The sequence below is a fragment of the Trichosurus vulpecula genome, chromosome 1 (genome assembly GCF_011100635.1).
Source record: "Trichosurus vulpecula isolate mTriVul1 chromosome 1, mTriVul1.pri, whole genome shotgun sequence".
Taxonomy (NCBI): domain Eukaryota; kingdom Metazoa; phylum Chordata; class Mammalia; order Diprotodontia; family Phalangeridae; genus Trichosurus; species Trichosurus vulpecula.
This window is the reverse complement of record NC_050573.1, coordinates 513,084,514-513,096,795: the sequence shown is the minus strand read 5'-3', so window position 1 is coordinate 513,096,795 and position 12,282 is coordinate 513,084,514. Positions and strand designations below refer to the sequence as shown.

Here is a 12,282-nt window from a genome sequence, read left to right as displayed (position 1 = left end):
TGATGAAAGCTAGTCTAGCCTGCCCTCTAAACACCCCCATGAGGAAGTTACTCCTTCTGAAGGGAAAGGGCTAGTAAGGGCCTGGTCCCTTATATTTCTTCACTGTGGCTAACTAAATTTTCCAGTGAGACTTTGGGTCATACTACATGCTCCACCCTCCTTCAATACTGCCCCTTCATCTTCACGGCAATCTTTAAAGGATAAGGGCACGCACACACATTGGTCCCCAGTTGTTGGATTCCCAGTTTACTCTCATCCTCCTTATGGTATGAGGCAATTAGTAACACAAATGTCCCAACAGTGTATTTGCTCTTATTTTCATGACGAGCTAAATTGCAAGTCAGTGGGGGGAACTCTTCTTGTTCCATTGAGAAGATTCATAGCCTTCTCATCAGCTGCAGCATTCTTCCCCTATCTATGAAGTCATTGATCTAATGTCATCTTACCAATACCAATGTTCTAAGCCAAACCTGACTCAAAGACAGGCAGTTGGTTCAGGTTAGGGAATGGGATGAAAAGAGACACTTAGCAGACCATGTGATATTTGACAAAAGTTTACTTTAACAATAGCATGGAAAGATTAAAGATGTGGATTCAATTGGGGGCAGCTTCCCCTAAACATCCCTGCCCAATCCACCACATTTACGTATTACTGCAGCACGCTCAGTCACAAAAGTTCAACAAGCCCAAGAAGCCTTTACTCCTGTGCTAGGGTTTTATGTTTAGGCAACTGGGAAGTTGTGTCATTTGATCCTTACTCCCTGCCAAGGCCAATTCTGTCTTGAGGACTGTTTCACTGCCTTTCAAGGAAAAAGCTAGGCTATGTGGCAGGGGCCTTCCAGTTTTAGCAGATGTTGTTACTAATTGTTCAAATTAATGCTAGTTCTACTGTATCATGCAGTTTAACATTCATTTAACTTTTTCTACATTGTTTTTAAAGAGTTTACTTCCTTGAATTATAAATTTCTAAAACAACTGAAAGAACTGTACATCATATTCATAAATTAACAATGGAAATTTGAACATCAACACCTACCCCAATTAGCAAGTACTCAGACATACATGTAACATATGAACTTTATTAAACAAATGTAATTCAAGGAGAAGTCAAATAGGCACTTATATTAAAGAGAAAATTGACTAGAGAAAAATTGTATCTTAAACATCGTAAAGCAGCCTACTTGCAGTGGCATTTAACTGAGCTCTGTTGCTGTGAAGAATACAGCTCATGCACAGGTATGGATGAATGATTTGTACATTTTTTCAAGTATTCACTGAATACTACCATATATACACATATACATAGTTTGAAAAAAAAATTAAGCGAAGAACCCAAATAAACTTCATTTTTGCTGTTCTTTTGGAAGAGGTCTTCTAAAGAGCAGAATGTGTGGTTCTGTGGGGAAAAAAAATGTAACAAGGTTATTGTCCAAGTATACAGGAGTATAGTCAATTTTCATCATCATCATCACTGTAGGGATATGGGTGAAATAGAAAAGGGAGTGGACAGAAAGAAAAGCAAAATGATTTTAAAAAACCTACTAGTAACCCAATTATGCACTCCATGGGTTCATTAAATGAACATCTGAGTGATCAAATTCTCAAAATTCATTATGGAATGACAACAGGAAAAGGTATAGAAGGTGTTTCTGAGGCTTCCCAAATGTAATTTCAGTTATCCAAGGGTAAAAAGGTAGGACGACCAAGAAGTCATGTTAGGCAATGGTTTGGTTGTCCCCTCAAGCAGGGAATGCTCATGGGTTAGATTATAGGATGCAGAGTGGAAGTGAGCTTAATAATTACCTAGGCCATTCCATCCTTTCACTTGAGAAAGAAACGGATGCACAGACAAGTGAAAAAGCAGTAACTAAAGCAGACTCAGCTTTTTTTTACTCCAAATGTAGCGTTCTTTCTGCTATACCATACTACTACTACTACTACTTCTTCCCCCTCTAGCGACTCAGAAGGAAAAGAGCCAGAACTCTACTATCTTTCATAGAAAGAAGGCAATTTATCCAAAGCTGTTTCAGCTAGCTACACTACATGTGGAGACAGGAAAATCTAGGGGATGGAACTGTCTAGTTCCTTGATCATGACCCCTGAAGGAAATACGAAAATAAAAGACATTCCCTGCCTGGATTAATTCATGCCTAGAAGGTAAAGAGTCAGCAGCAACAACTTTTTGGACACTCAAAGCCATGCAAAGCTAAATAAAGTATTCATAATTTAGGAATCAATATCTTTTTAAAAATATTTCTCTACAGAACAAATAAAGGTAAATATGGGCCATATAGCGTTAGATATAGGGCAGTTTGGTCCTCATTGATGCTGTTGTTTACATCTCTAGAAGGAAGAGGAAATAGGAGAACTAGGATACCCTTTAAGCTAATCTCAACCTCTCCACTACACTTTATCATTTTTTTGAAATGTATGATTCAGGGTTCACAACATATAGTAAGTTATACATTTTAAGTCTAATGTTTATAAGCACTGAAAACTTAAGACTACAAAGAAGGGATATAGTTGTTAACCACAGTTCAATAATTTATTCTAAGCATTTATAAAACGCACACACCCAGATATATTTCAAAATAAAAGAACTGATAAACATGAGAACAGCATATGGCCAAGAACAGATTCTTTGAGTATCACACGGAAGCTTTTTTTCCCCTTACAACACAAATGTGTGTGTACACGCACATGTACACAACACCCACTCTAGCTCCAGCATACTGTTAACATGCCTCAAGAGAAAATAATTTACTCTTAAACTTGTTTTAAAATAAAAAATATTTTAATACAGAAACAATTTTAAAATGTACATATGCTAAATGCCACCTCCATTATAAAATATAGCCATCAACTTAAATGTGTGATTTAAAATGAAAAGGATATTTACCTATTGGGGAAAAAAAAAACACCTTATAGATATAGAAAATTCTTGACTACTAGTGGTTGTTCAGAGGTCTGACTCATGACCCCATGGATCATACTGTCTGGGGTTTTATTGGCAAAGATACTGGAGTGGTTTGCCATTTCCTTCTCCAGTGGGTCGTCACCTTTTGTCATGACAAGGCAGTGATCCAGGATTTGGGCAAACAGATGTTACTTGACTTGCCCAGGGTCACAGCTATTAGGTGTCTGAGGTTGGATATGATCTCAGGTCTTCCTGACTCTAAGCCCAAGCTGCCTCCTGTCTACTAGTATTAAATGCTTATTACAAGAGGAAAACACTTAGTATGACATCCATACCTGCATATCATACTTCTATTATCCCCTAAAGAATAAAAATTATATGTACTATTTTATTAGCCAAGAAGAGCAATGCCTTTTGACATAAATGAACTCTGAAGAAGTTCTTCTCTTTGGTTCCTCACTGTTCTTCTTGGTTAAAGGTCCAGAAGGCATTTCTGATAATAAGGGTATACATTATGCCAAATAAACGTACTCACTGTTGTCCTAGTTAATGAATAAAAGATGCTGACTGCTAAGCAAAACTGAGACAATTTAAAGTTTATATTTCAATGACAAAACATACCTGGCTCGTGAATCATATAATGAACCCATCCAAGACTCTGCTGAACACCCAGTCTCCTCCACTCCTCTTCAGACATCAGATGGGTTTTTGGTACTTGTTTGGAAAGTTCTCTAGGTAACATAACATGCCTATTAAAGAAAAACAATAAGTATATGTAATAACAATTTTCTGAGTTGGATGCTTAGTTGGGTAACTAATATCCGAAAATTTACCCAAAGTCACAGATTGAGTAAAAGAGAAAAAACAAAATTTAGGCCTCTTTTTAAAGATATGTATAAACGATTCCGAGTATTTTAAATAAGTATAATTCAATTAATTCAGGTTGTGACTTAATTAACAATTTATAGGATCTTTGAGATAGGACTGGAAGATTCCTTATCATTTTTATATCTTCATTAGCAATCTATAAGAACATAGGATTATAATTTTAAGAATTGTCTTATGGCAAATCCAGTGATCTTCCTACTGTTTCACACTGCCTCTCAATTCTTTTTTTTTGGGGGGGGGGGGGGATGGCAGGGCAATTGGGGTTAAGTGACTTGCCCAAGGCCACACAGAAACGACATGTTTCAAGTGTCTGAGGCCGCATTTGAACTCAGGTCCTCCTGATTCCAGGGCCAGTGCTCTACTCACTGTGCCACCTAGCTGCCCCCTTCTAATTCTTAAGAGAATATAAAGAAATACTCTGATTTACAGGTATAAGAAAATACCAAGATACATGAGCTAGATGAAAGTAAAATCAAATAGCTTAAGAACTGGTTGAAGGGCTAGACCCAAGGAAGTTATTAAAGTGCATGGAAAGAGGTCTCCAAAAGAATGTCCCAGGATCTGGTCTATGCTTGGCCCTTGTGCTACTTAACATTTTTTATTTTAATCAATGCCCTGAATAAAGGCTTAAGTAGCATTAGCAGACTTGCACATGATACTGAATTCAGGAGGGACAGCTAAAATACTGGAAGCTAGAGTTAAGATCCCAAACTAAAATGAACTTGACATGTCGGGACAGAGGGTTGAATCTAAATAACATTTAAAAATGGGCAAATGTAAAGTCTTACATGTGTGTTCAATCAACTTCACAGATAAAAGTTTGGGGAGGTACTACTAGGAAGCAATTTTGGGGTGGGGACCAGTCTCAAAATGAATCAATAGCACATGGGACCCCAGAAAGCTAGAAAGACTTTCTATGGCATTAAGAGAAGCACAAAGAAGTGAATGAGCATTTCTACAGAGCCTACTATGTACCAGGCACTGTGCTAAGCACTTTACAAATATTATCTCAACATGCTCTCATTTGATTCTCTGGACAATCCCACAAGGCAGGTGCTGTTATTCTCACCTTACAGTTGAGGAAACTAAAGCAAACAGAACGTGAGTGAGTGACCTATCCAAGGTCACATAACTAGTATCTTGAAGTGGATCTGAACTCAGGTCTTCCTGACTCCAGGCCCAATTGCTCTATCCACTGCAATACCAACCACTTTCTAATTGTACTCTGACCCAGTCAGAGCACACATGGAATACTTTTGTTAACTACATTTTGATGAGAACACTGATATACTGGAACATTTCCAAAAGTGCTCAAGCTCATGGCAGGACAGATCAGTAAAAGGAACTAGAAAATTGAGACGTTTAGCTATAAGATTCAAAGTTGTTACCTGAATTAGACTTGTTTTACTTGGTCCTCAGAGAACAGAACTAGAAACAATACAGAGAAATTACAAAAGAAGGAAATTTAGGCTAAAGGAAAAAATTCAGTGCTATTCAAAAGTGGAACTGGCTGACCCCAGAGTGGGGTGGTTCTGAAGTCTTTAAGCAAAGGCTGGATGACTTATGAAATATTATTTTTCCCCCAATTTATGGGTTAAGTTAGATGGTCACGAAGGTATGTTCCAAAGCTGAAATTGAGTGATTCAGCAAATATTAGAGGACAGCTATTTGAAGAAATGCACAAGGCATTACAGAATGTTACTTCTGAAACTATAGACTTTTAAAAAGCAACTATCAACAGTACCCAACAGTTAGATTTTGATATGGAAGATGAATTGGGGATTGGCAAATAATCTGACTACTGGAAATGGTAAAAGAAGAGCTTATAGGAAGACAAGGGACCGACTGATTTTCTTAAGTTAGCAGTCCGCTCTCTCTTCCTTCTCTCGTTGCAATCAATCACTACTCATTATGATTGCTCCATTTTCCTTTGTTCCTCCTGGATATACAAGTATTAGTGAACACTAGACTTTTCTGCTGAGCCCAGCTGTGATGTCACAGGTGTTATGGAGATGGCAACTGTATTACCTACTTTTTTCCCCAAGGATGTTGCGAAGGTGTTGTAAATGTGCTCTACCTGTATTAGCTGTTTTTAGACAAAATTATTAACAGTAAAATGGAGTGACTCGGCTTGGGTTTAGATGCTCTTTTGCCATTAAATAGCTTCGTGAATTTGGGCACTTCATTTCCCTTCTCTGGGCCTCAGTTTGATTATCTATAAAAGGAAGCGGTTGGACTAGGTCTAAATTTAGGCTCTCACTCCATCTGAAAGTCACTTGACTAGGGAAAGGAATACAACTATTCGCCACTTCTGGTTTCATACCAAGACTGAGTGCATAACGAACTTGTATTAAAACAACATACACCATTCCTTGAACATGCCTACTTAATAAATGATTATACATCATTCAATTCAACAAGTGACTAAGACAATTAGCCACAGACTAGTATTTCGATTAATACTCCAATATGGCTTATGTCACAGACGTGACTAACAACTGCTACTTATCTTTTAGGATGCTTGACTATTAGACTGATAAGGCTGGAGAGGAGCAAGATCAGTGAGAGGAAAAGGGGGCAGAGGGCTTCAGTGCAGAGGCGAAGGCCTAGGAAAGAATTGAGGGGTGCAGGGATTGGGGGTCATGGTGAAAACAAAGAATAGAGTTTGGGACGGAAAGGGAAGAGATGGAATGACAACAGATTGTGATCAAAGAGGGAATTTCAGAGTTCATGAACATGGGATATGTGATAACAGCAAGATCAAGCATACGACTATCTCTACATATAGCTGAGGTGGGGTGAAGTAGGTCCTAGGAAATGACTAAGTCAGGAAACTGGGAGGTTAGGGTATTCGAGGGAGCACAAATACATATGCTGATCCTAGTACAGACAGTGTAGGAGCTGGAGAGGAGAGAAAGACTACGCACCAGGCTCTGGCCTCACTGGGGAAAGAAGGGAAGTATCCTGGAGGTCAGTAGACAGCAAGCCATCAGAATTTTAATTCTCTGATACTGATTTTGTGAATCTCAAGGAAGTTACTGAATGATGGTAGGTAGAGGGATTGCCTTGAAGTGGCAGCAAGGAGAGTATTCCAACTCCCCAGTCTTGACCAGTGTGCGGAGGGGAATAAGCTTGACTGCTGGAAAGGGCAGTAGCCAGGAGAGGCTTTATCAAGAGGAAGGCACCAAAAGCCAGAAAATGGGGTAGGGAAGTGAAAGATTTAAGACGAAAGTTTGTTACTTATGGTGGTTGGGGGGTGGGAGAAGAGGGGATTTAGAAAGGGGGAGGAATTGAGAATAAGAGAGAAGGTAGTGAAGGTTGGGGCAGAGAATGGGGTTTGAATAATGACTACCAGGGGTTCAGAATTAATGGGATGGGAAGGGTAAAACCAGGTGGGAAGAAGTAGAAAATACTTTACTCTTATTTTACCCATTATTTTTCAGCCCCTTTTTCTTTTGCAATTCTTCTAAGTGAAGCACCAGGTACTGTGATTTACACAGCTGGAAAAGCATCTTGTTACAGTGGATCAGGCTTAATTCCTGTGCTTTTCTAATATACCATTAGATATAGGTGAATAGCTCCTGGAACAGTTAATCATAAAGTAAAATACTTTCCCCTCAGCTGTTCACTCTCTCTGTCGCCACTTTTTAAAACGAGAAAGGCTTTCCTGAGAGTACATTCCCCTAGGTACCTGTCTCTACCAGGTCATGTGGCAGCCATGATGATGACTTTTTACTTGTTCTAGGATAAAATCAAGTGTTTGTTATCTTTCATGTCAGTTTCTCAGAATGCAAAAGTCACGTTGGACTTGAATGTTCTGACTGGCTTCTGAAGCCACTCTCCCAAAAGAAATATCTTAACTGTAACATCATTATAATACAGTCAGCATTGATAATCACCAGTGGCCTTTACAATTTTAAATCTACCATCCTATGATAATACATGTTCAAGTTTCCTAACCAGTTTTGCTAACTCATTTACCTAACTAGTCTAGTAGGAATAAGAACTATTTCTAGTATAGTTGAGAACTATAAATGCTTAGCGATGTCTACCAATGGTATGTTACCAATCCTTAAGTGTTATAGTCTTCCTTTTGTTTGGAAAAGTAATTTCACCTAGGACATAGCAGGTATTTAACAAAAAGTTTGACTAATAAATACAAGGCTGAAACCCTAGCTACAGATTTTAAATTTCACTAGCCATCTCCTCAAAAATTTTGGGTTTGATTGCAGTATATATACTATCACAGATGCATAGTAAAATTTTACACGTGTCTGTGTATACATGCATGCAGATATGCCAAATTCAGAAACTTCATAAATACTTCCTCAATGTATTTTGAGAACACCTCACGAATGATAAGTTTTATACCGGGTTATGAAACTCTTCAGTAGTTTCAAGTCACCTAATGCTAATTTAACAAAATCATAATTTTAATAAGTATTTCAAGAAGTTTTTGCATGGACATTTGTGGCCTCAGCAGTTGCAGGCACGTGCAAAATCTAAGTAGCACAAAACAGTACTCTACAGTACTATGGGGACAAGTTTACAAGATACACAAAGCAGTTTCCGCCAATTTAAGATCTAAGTCCTAATTCACAGGGAGCTAACTATAGTAATGTGCAAGTTAAACTGACCTACTGTTACCTTTATTATGGAAATATATAACATGTGAAGAGGTAAGTAAACTTACCCCAGTTAACTCTAAAACTCAAAGTTACTAGAATCACTAATATGCATTAGTAGAAATGTCCTTGCTAAGCAATTCCCTACACCAATGAAATCACAGGTGTGGACCAAAAAAAGTAAAATTCTTGGTTGAATTACTTCTTTTCAATGAGTCATTACATTGCTGTCTACTGATACTAAAAGCTGACGGCCCAACAGCTCCAGTTAATTAAAAGTCAACAATCATGAAAACATAGCATTTAACTTAGACCTTTTAAAAAGTCTTTTTAATTTCTGCTTTTTTACTCAGGTTTACAAAGTTTTATTTAAAGGTAGTAGCTATTCTCCAGACAACATTATCAGTCATGTCTCTAAATAGTAAAGCTGCTTAATAAATGCTTGAATGATTGAATGGAGTTAGGTGTGGAGGTAAAAATGCAAAGTAATAGGCTTTCATAAGTAGGTATGAATGAAGCCAGACTGAATTCTTTCTTTCACATCAGTTATGGGTTTATTGGCCAATCACTAGTGAATTTTCTGAGCTACTTGTAACAGCAAGCCCTGAAACATAGGGCACAAGGTTTTTTGGGAGGCTCAGGAGATTATGATTTTCCTTCCTACCTGGACGTTCTCCTCATTAAAATTCCTCACCATTGTTAGTTTCCTCAGAAGCTCCTTTAGAGAGCCACCTTTTACAGGAGACCTTTCCTAACGCCCTCAGCTTCGGTACCCCCACCTCAAAAATTACCTTGTATCTAAGCTTACATCTATTTAAGTGCATGTAGCCTTCGGGGAGCCCAGCTTGTGAGCTCCTCGAAGGAGGCTTTTCGAGGGGAGAGACAGTTTTCTCTGGCACAAAGTAGGTTTTTAAGCAAAAATCAACTAATGCAGACAAAAAATAAGTGAAACCCCTATTCAACTCAAGGCATAACTGGCGCAGCTTATCTTGGTTTGGGTCAAGGTGGAAGGTGAAGAAGAGAAAAAAGTAACTACAAAATGGAAGCTGTAGCCAAAACAGCCATAGCTTAATTCAGTCACTAGGGAAATAGAGTTAGAGCTGGAAGAGACCTTAGAGTCAATGGAGTCCAACTCTCTCATTTTAAAAACGAGGAAACTGAGGCTCAAAGTGTCTAAAGAGACTTGCCCAGGGTCAAAAAGCGTGTCTCATGGAGCATTTGGAGTTAAGTTTTCCTACCTCCAGGGTCCTATCCACGGCCCTAAAGTGGCTTTAACGCTCAAATAAACCTCTATTGTTCAAGAGCTGGAAGCACCCTCCCTTTCTCCTCCATCCCGCCCCGCCCCGCAGTCCCCTAATTTACTGGGTAAAATAAGACATGCAGCTAGTCATCTCTGGGCCTCAGCTGACCAATTTGTTAAACGAGTGTTTTCTTTTCTCCACGTTCTCTTCCAGCCCCAAACCTATGGTCCTGTGACACGAAACTCAGAGGTGCGTAAAGTGGGAATCCACGTTCCGTGCCGTTATAATTGATACAAATGATTAAAAATCACCTGAGTTAGCTCGAGATTAAAAAGGCCCAGCTGGAGCTCCACAGAAAAGTTAGCCAGCCATGCCTCTCTACTCGGGTGAGGAGAACCAGCCTCCCACCCCCAGCCCGGGGTCCGCATCCCTCTCCCGGGCTTTCCCCACCCCCCACCTCTCCAGGTTAGCTCGGGCGGCCAGGGATTCCTTCTCAGGCCCTGGGCGTCCGTTGAGCCCCGCACAGGCCGGGCCGAGCACGCGAGGGCCGGGCCGCTTTGTACGCTCCCGGCGCCCTCTCTGAATGGGAGACTTCCAAACAAAGGAGGGGAAGCCGAAGAGGAAGCGTGGAGACGGAGAGAGAACAGGGGACGGACCCGGGAGGCTCCTCACAGCCGCTCTCCACGCGCCCCAGCCCCGCCCGCCCGGAAGCGCCGCTAAGGGGCTCCTCACCGGTACTCGTAGTGCTCATCGAAATACTTGTCCGAGTAGTAGATCTGCTTGTGGGCCATGCTGACGGCAGCGCGGAGTCCCGAAAGAGCTACGCCGGCAACAAGCGGCAGCACCGAGGAAGACGCCGGGGAAGCCTGAGCACAGAAGCAAACCACAAGTAACTGCTAGGAGCTCCCTTCCCCCAGGGGTCTTGATTTGAATCCAATAACCCGGCGTTGATTGGACAGGAGCAACAACCACTCATCACGCGCTCTCTCCGGAAGGGGTGGAACCCACTGGAGGGCTTCAAGCTTTGCCCAACCCCGGACGTTCATTCCTCATCCGCTCTCCCGGCTCCTCACAATTGACCAATCACAGGCCTGTTGCGAAGTTACCAGGCCCATAGGAAAGCGGCTTGCAGGAGGCGAGAGGAACTATGACGTACACTAGATCAGGGTCAGGGGTTGGACTAGGAGGAGCATGTCTGTTAAGTGGGAGTGGGAGGGATAAGGCGAGTCCCTTTGGACAAGTTCTCTAGAGACGCCGTTTTCTCGTCAGCTAAGCGCGTGCGTGCGTGCGCGTGCTTGGTGGAACGTTGGAGGCGAGAGGAGCCGTTGAGGCCGGTAGGGGCGGTGCGGGTTCTCTAACGCGACCGCTTCCTGAGTTTCAACCTCTGGGTGTGCTGTGGGGGCCCGTTTTGCTGCCTTGGGGATTGGAGGGGCAGTGATGATGTAATGTAGTATCCAGGTTATTTTTAATCGGTTTTTAAACGTTTTTGAGCACGAATCCCCTCCCCCTCAAAGTTACATAAATGTACTCTTGTACATGCATGTACTTAAAGCATTAATTTTAATTATAAAATTATGAGTAATTATAGTTAAAATAATACAATGTAATAAAATTAATTTTAATTATAAATGTAATTATAAAATATTGGGCAAATTATGAAACATTGACCAAAAATATAAATTTTTAAAAAATGAAAATGGAATAAAGAATATCTTAAATTCTATTAAGCTTCAAAAAACCTTTTCTGCTCTTGAGCAATGTGATTAAATAGGCATCATTATTTTCAAGAAAATCATTGTATGTCATAAGGAATATTTATAAATAATTGTTTCTTAGTAGTTACATTTAATTTCATTAATTGAGCAGGTGAATTTTTCAGAATTCTTTTTTATTGAAAGATACAGTACAACAGTTGAATAAACTTGGCAAACAAGTTTTCGGCACAGAGCAAAATAAAAGGAAACTTGCCTCTGATTTCAGTAGAGAAGAAAGTTTTCAACATAAATCTATTCCTTTTTATGCCCGTTCTGCTTAATGGGTGGTGTTATGCCATAATTTCCTATTTATGTTTTTTATGTTTTAGTTGCTTGTGAGAAACAGCGGCAAGGACAATTTGTTTTCATTGTAGAGTGAAAGAAGATTAATAACAAGGCTGTAATGACATGTTGGAGCCTGGGATAAGCTTGAAACCTGAAACTAGCATAAACACAAATATCACTGCTTTAAAAACAAAGGTGATTTTCCTGGTGTCCCTTGTAACCACTGTTGCCACTGAAAACAAAAAATAAACACACGTTAACAGTACATATAATAGACGTGGCTATACAGAGCACCGGGTAACTTCAGTGACAAATGACGTAAGTGACATATAGACACAGCACATGTAAAGCCCCAAAACACATGTATATTCTTATTATTCTGCAGTTAACAAAAATAACAGCAAAACATGACAAGGTAATGCTAGTTAGCAGTAAAATAACTATCAATAGGTCTATATAAAAAAGTTTAGCTATATATACATGAACAAAGTAAAAGTATTACTGTAATTTGAACACAATACAACATACAGTCAAATAATAATAATAATAATAAATATAAACATAAACATTCA

At 39.8% G+C, this 12,282-nt stretch overlaps 1 protein-coding gene across 1 annotated transcript; it reads right to left on the bottom strand.

The window, feature by feature from the left end:
* Positions 1 to 538: 538 nt before the first annotated feature.
* CKS2 (CDC28 protein kinase regulatory subunit 2) lies at positions 539 to 10,956 on the bottom strand. The gene is made up of 3 exons (XM_036767150.1): positions 10,404 to 10,956; positions 3,539 to 3,666; positions 539 to 1,396 (listed from the first exon to the last, which is right to left on the bottom strand). The coding sequence occupies exons 1-3, from the start codon at positions 10,460 to 10,462 to the stop codon at positions 1,344 to 1,346; spliced, it is 240 nt and encodes a 79-aa protein (XP_036623045.1). The 5' UTR covers positions 10,463 to 10,956; the 3' UTR covers positions 539 to 1,343.
* Positions 10,957 to 12,282: the final 1,326 nt, after the last annotated feature.

Bases quoted from the DNA above. Each gene is read 5' to 3' on its own strand.
- CKS2 (XM_036767150.1), bottom strand. From the start codon at position 10,462: ATGGCCCACAAGCAGATCTACTACTCGGACAAGTATTTCGATGAGCAC. The intron at 3,667-10,403 runs GTGAGGAGCCCC...TTTCTTTAATAG, and splicing joins GATGAGCACTACGAGTACCG to GCATGTTATGTTACCTAGAG. The intron at 1,397-3,538 runs GTATGTTTTGTC...TTTTCCCCACAG, and splicing joins TTATATGATTCACGAGCCAG to AACCACACATTCTGCTCTTT.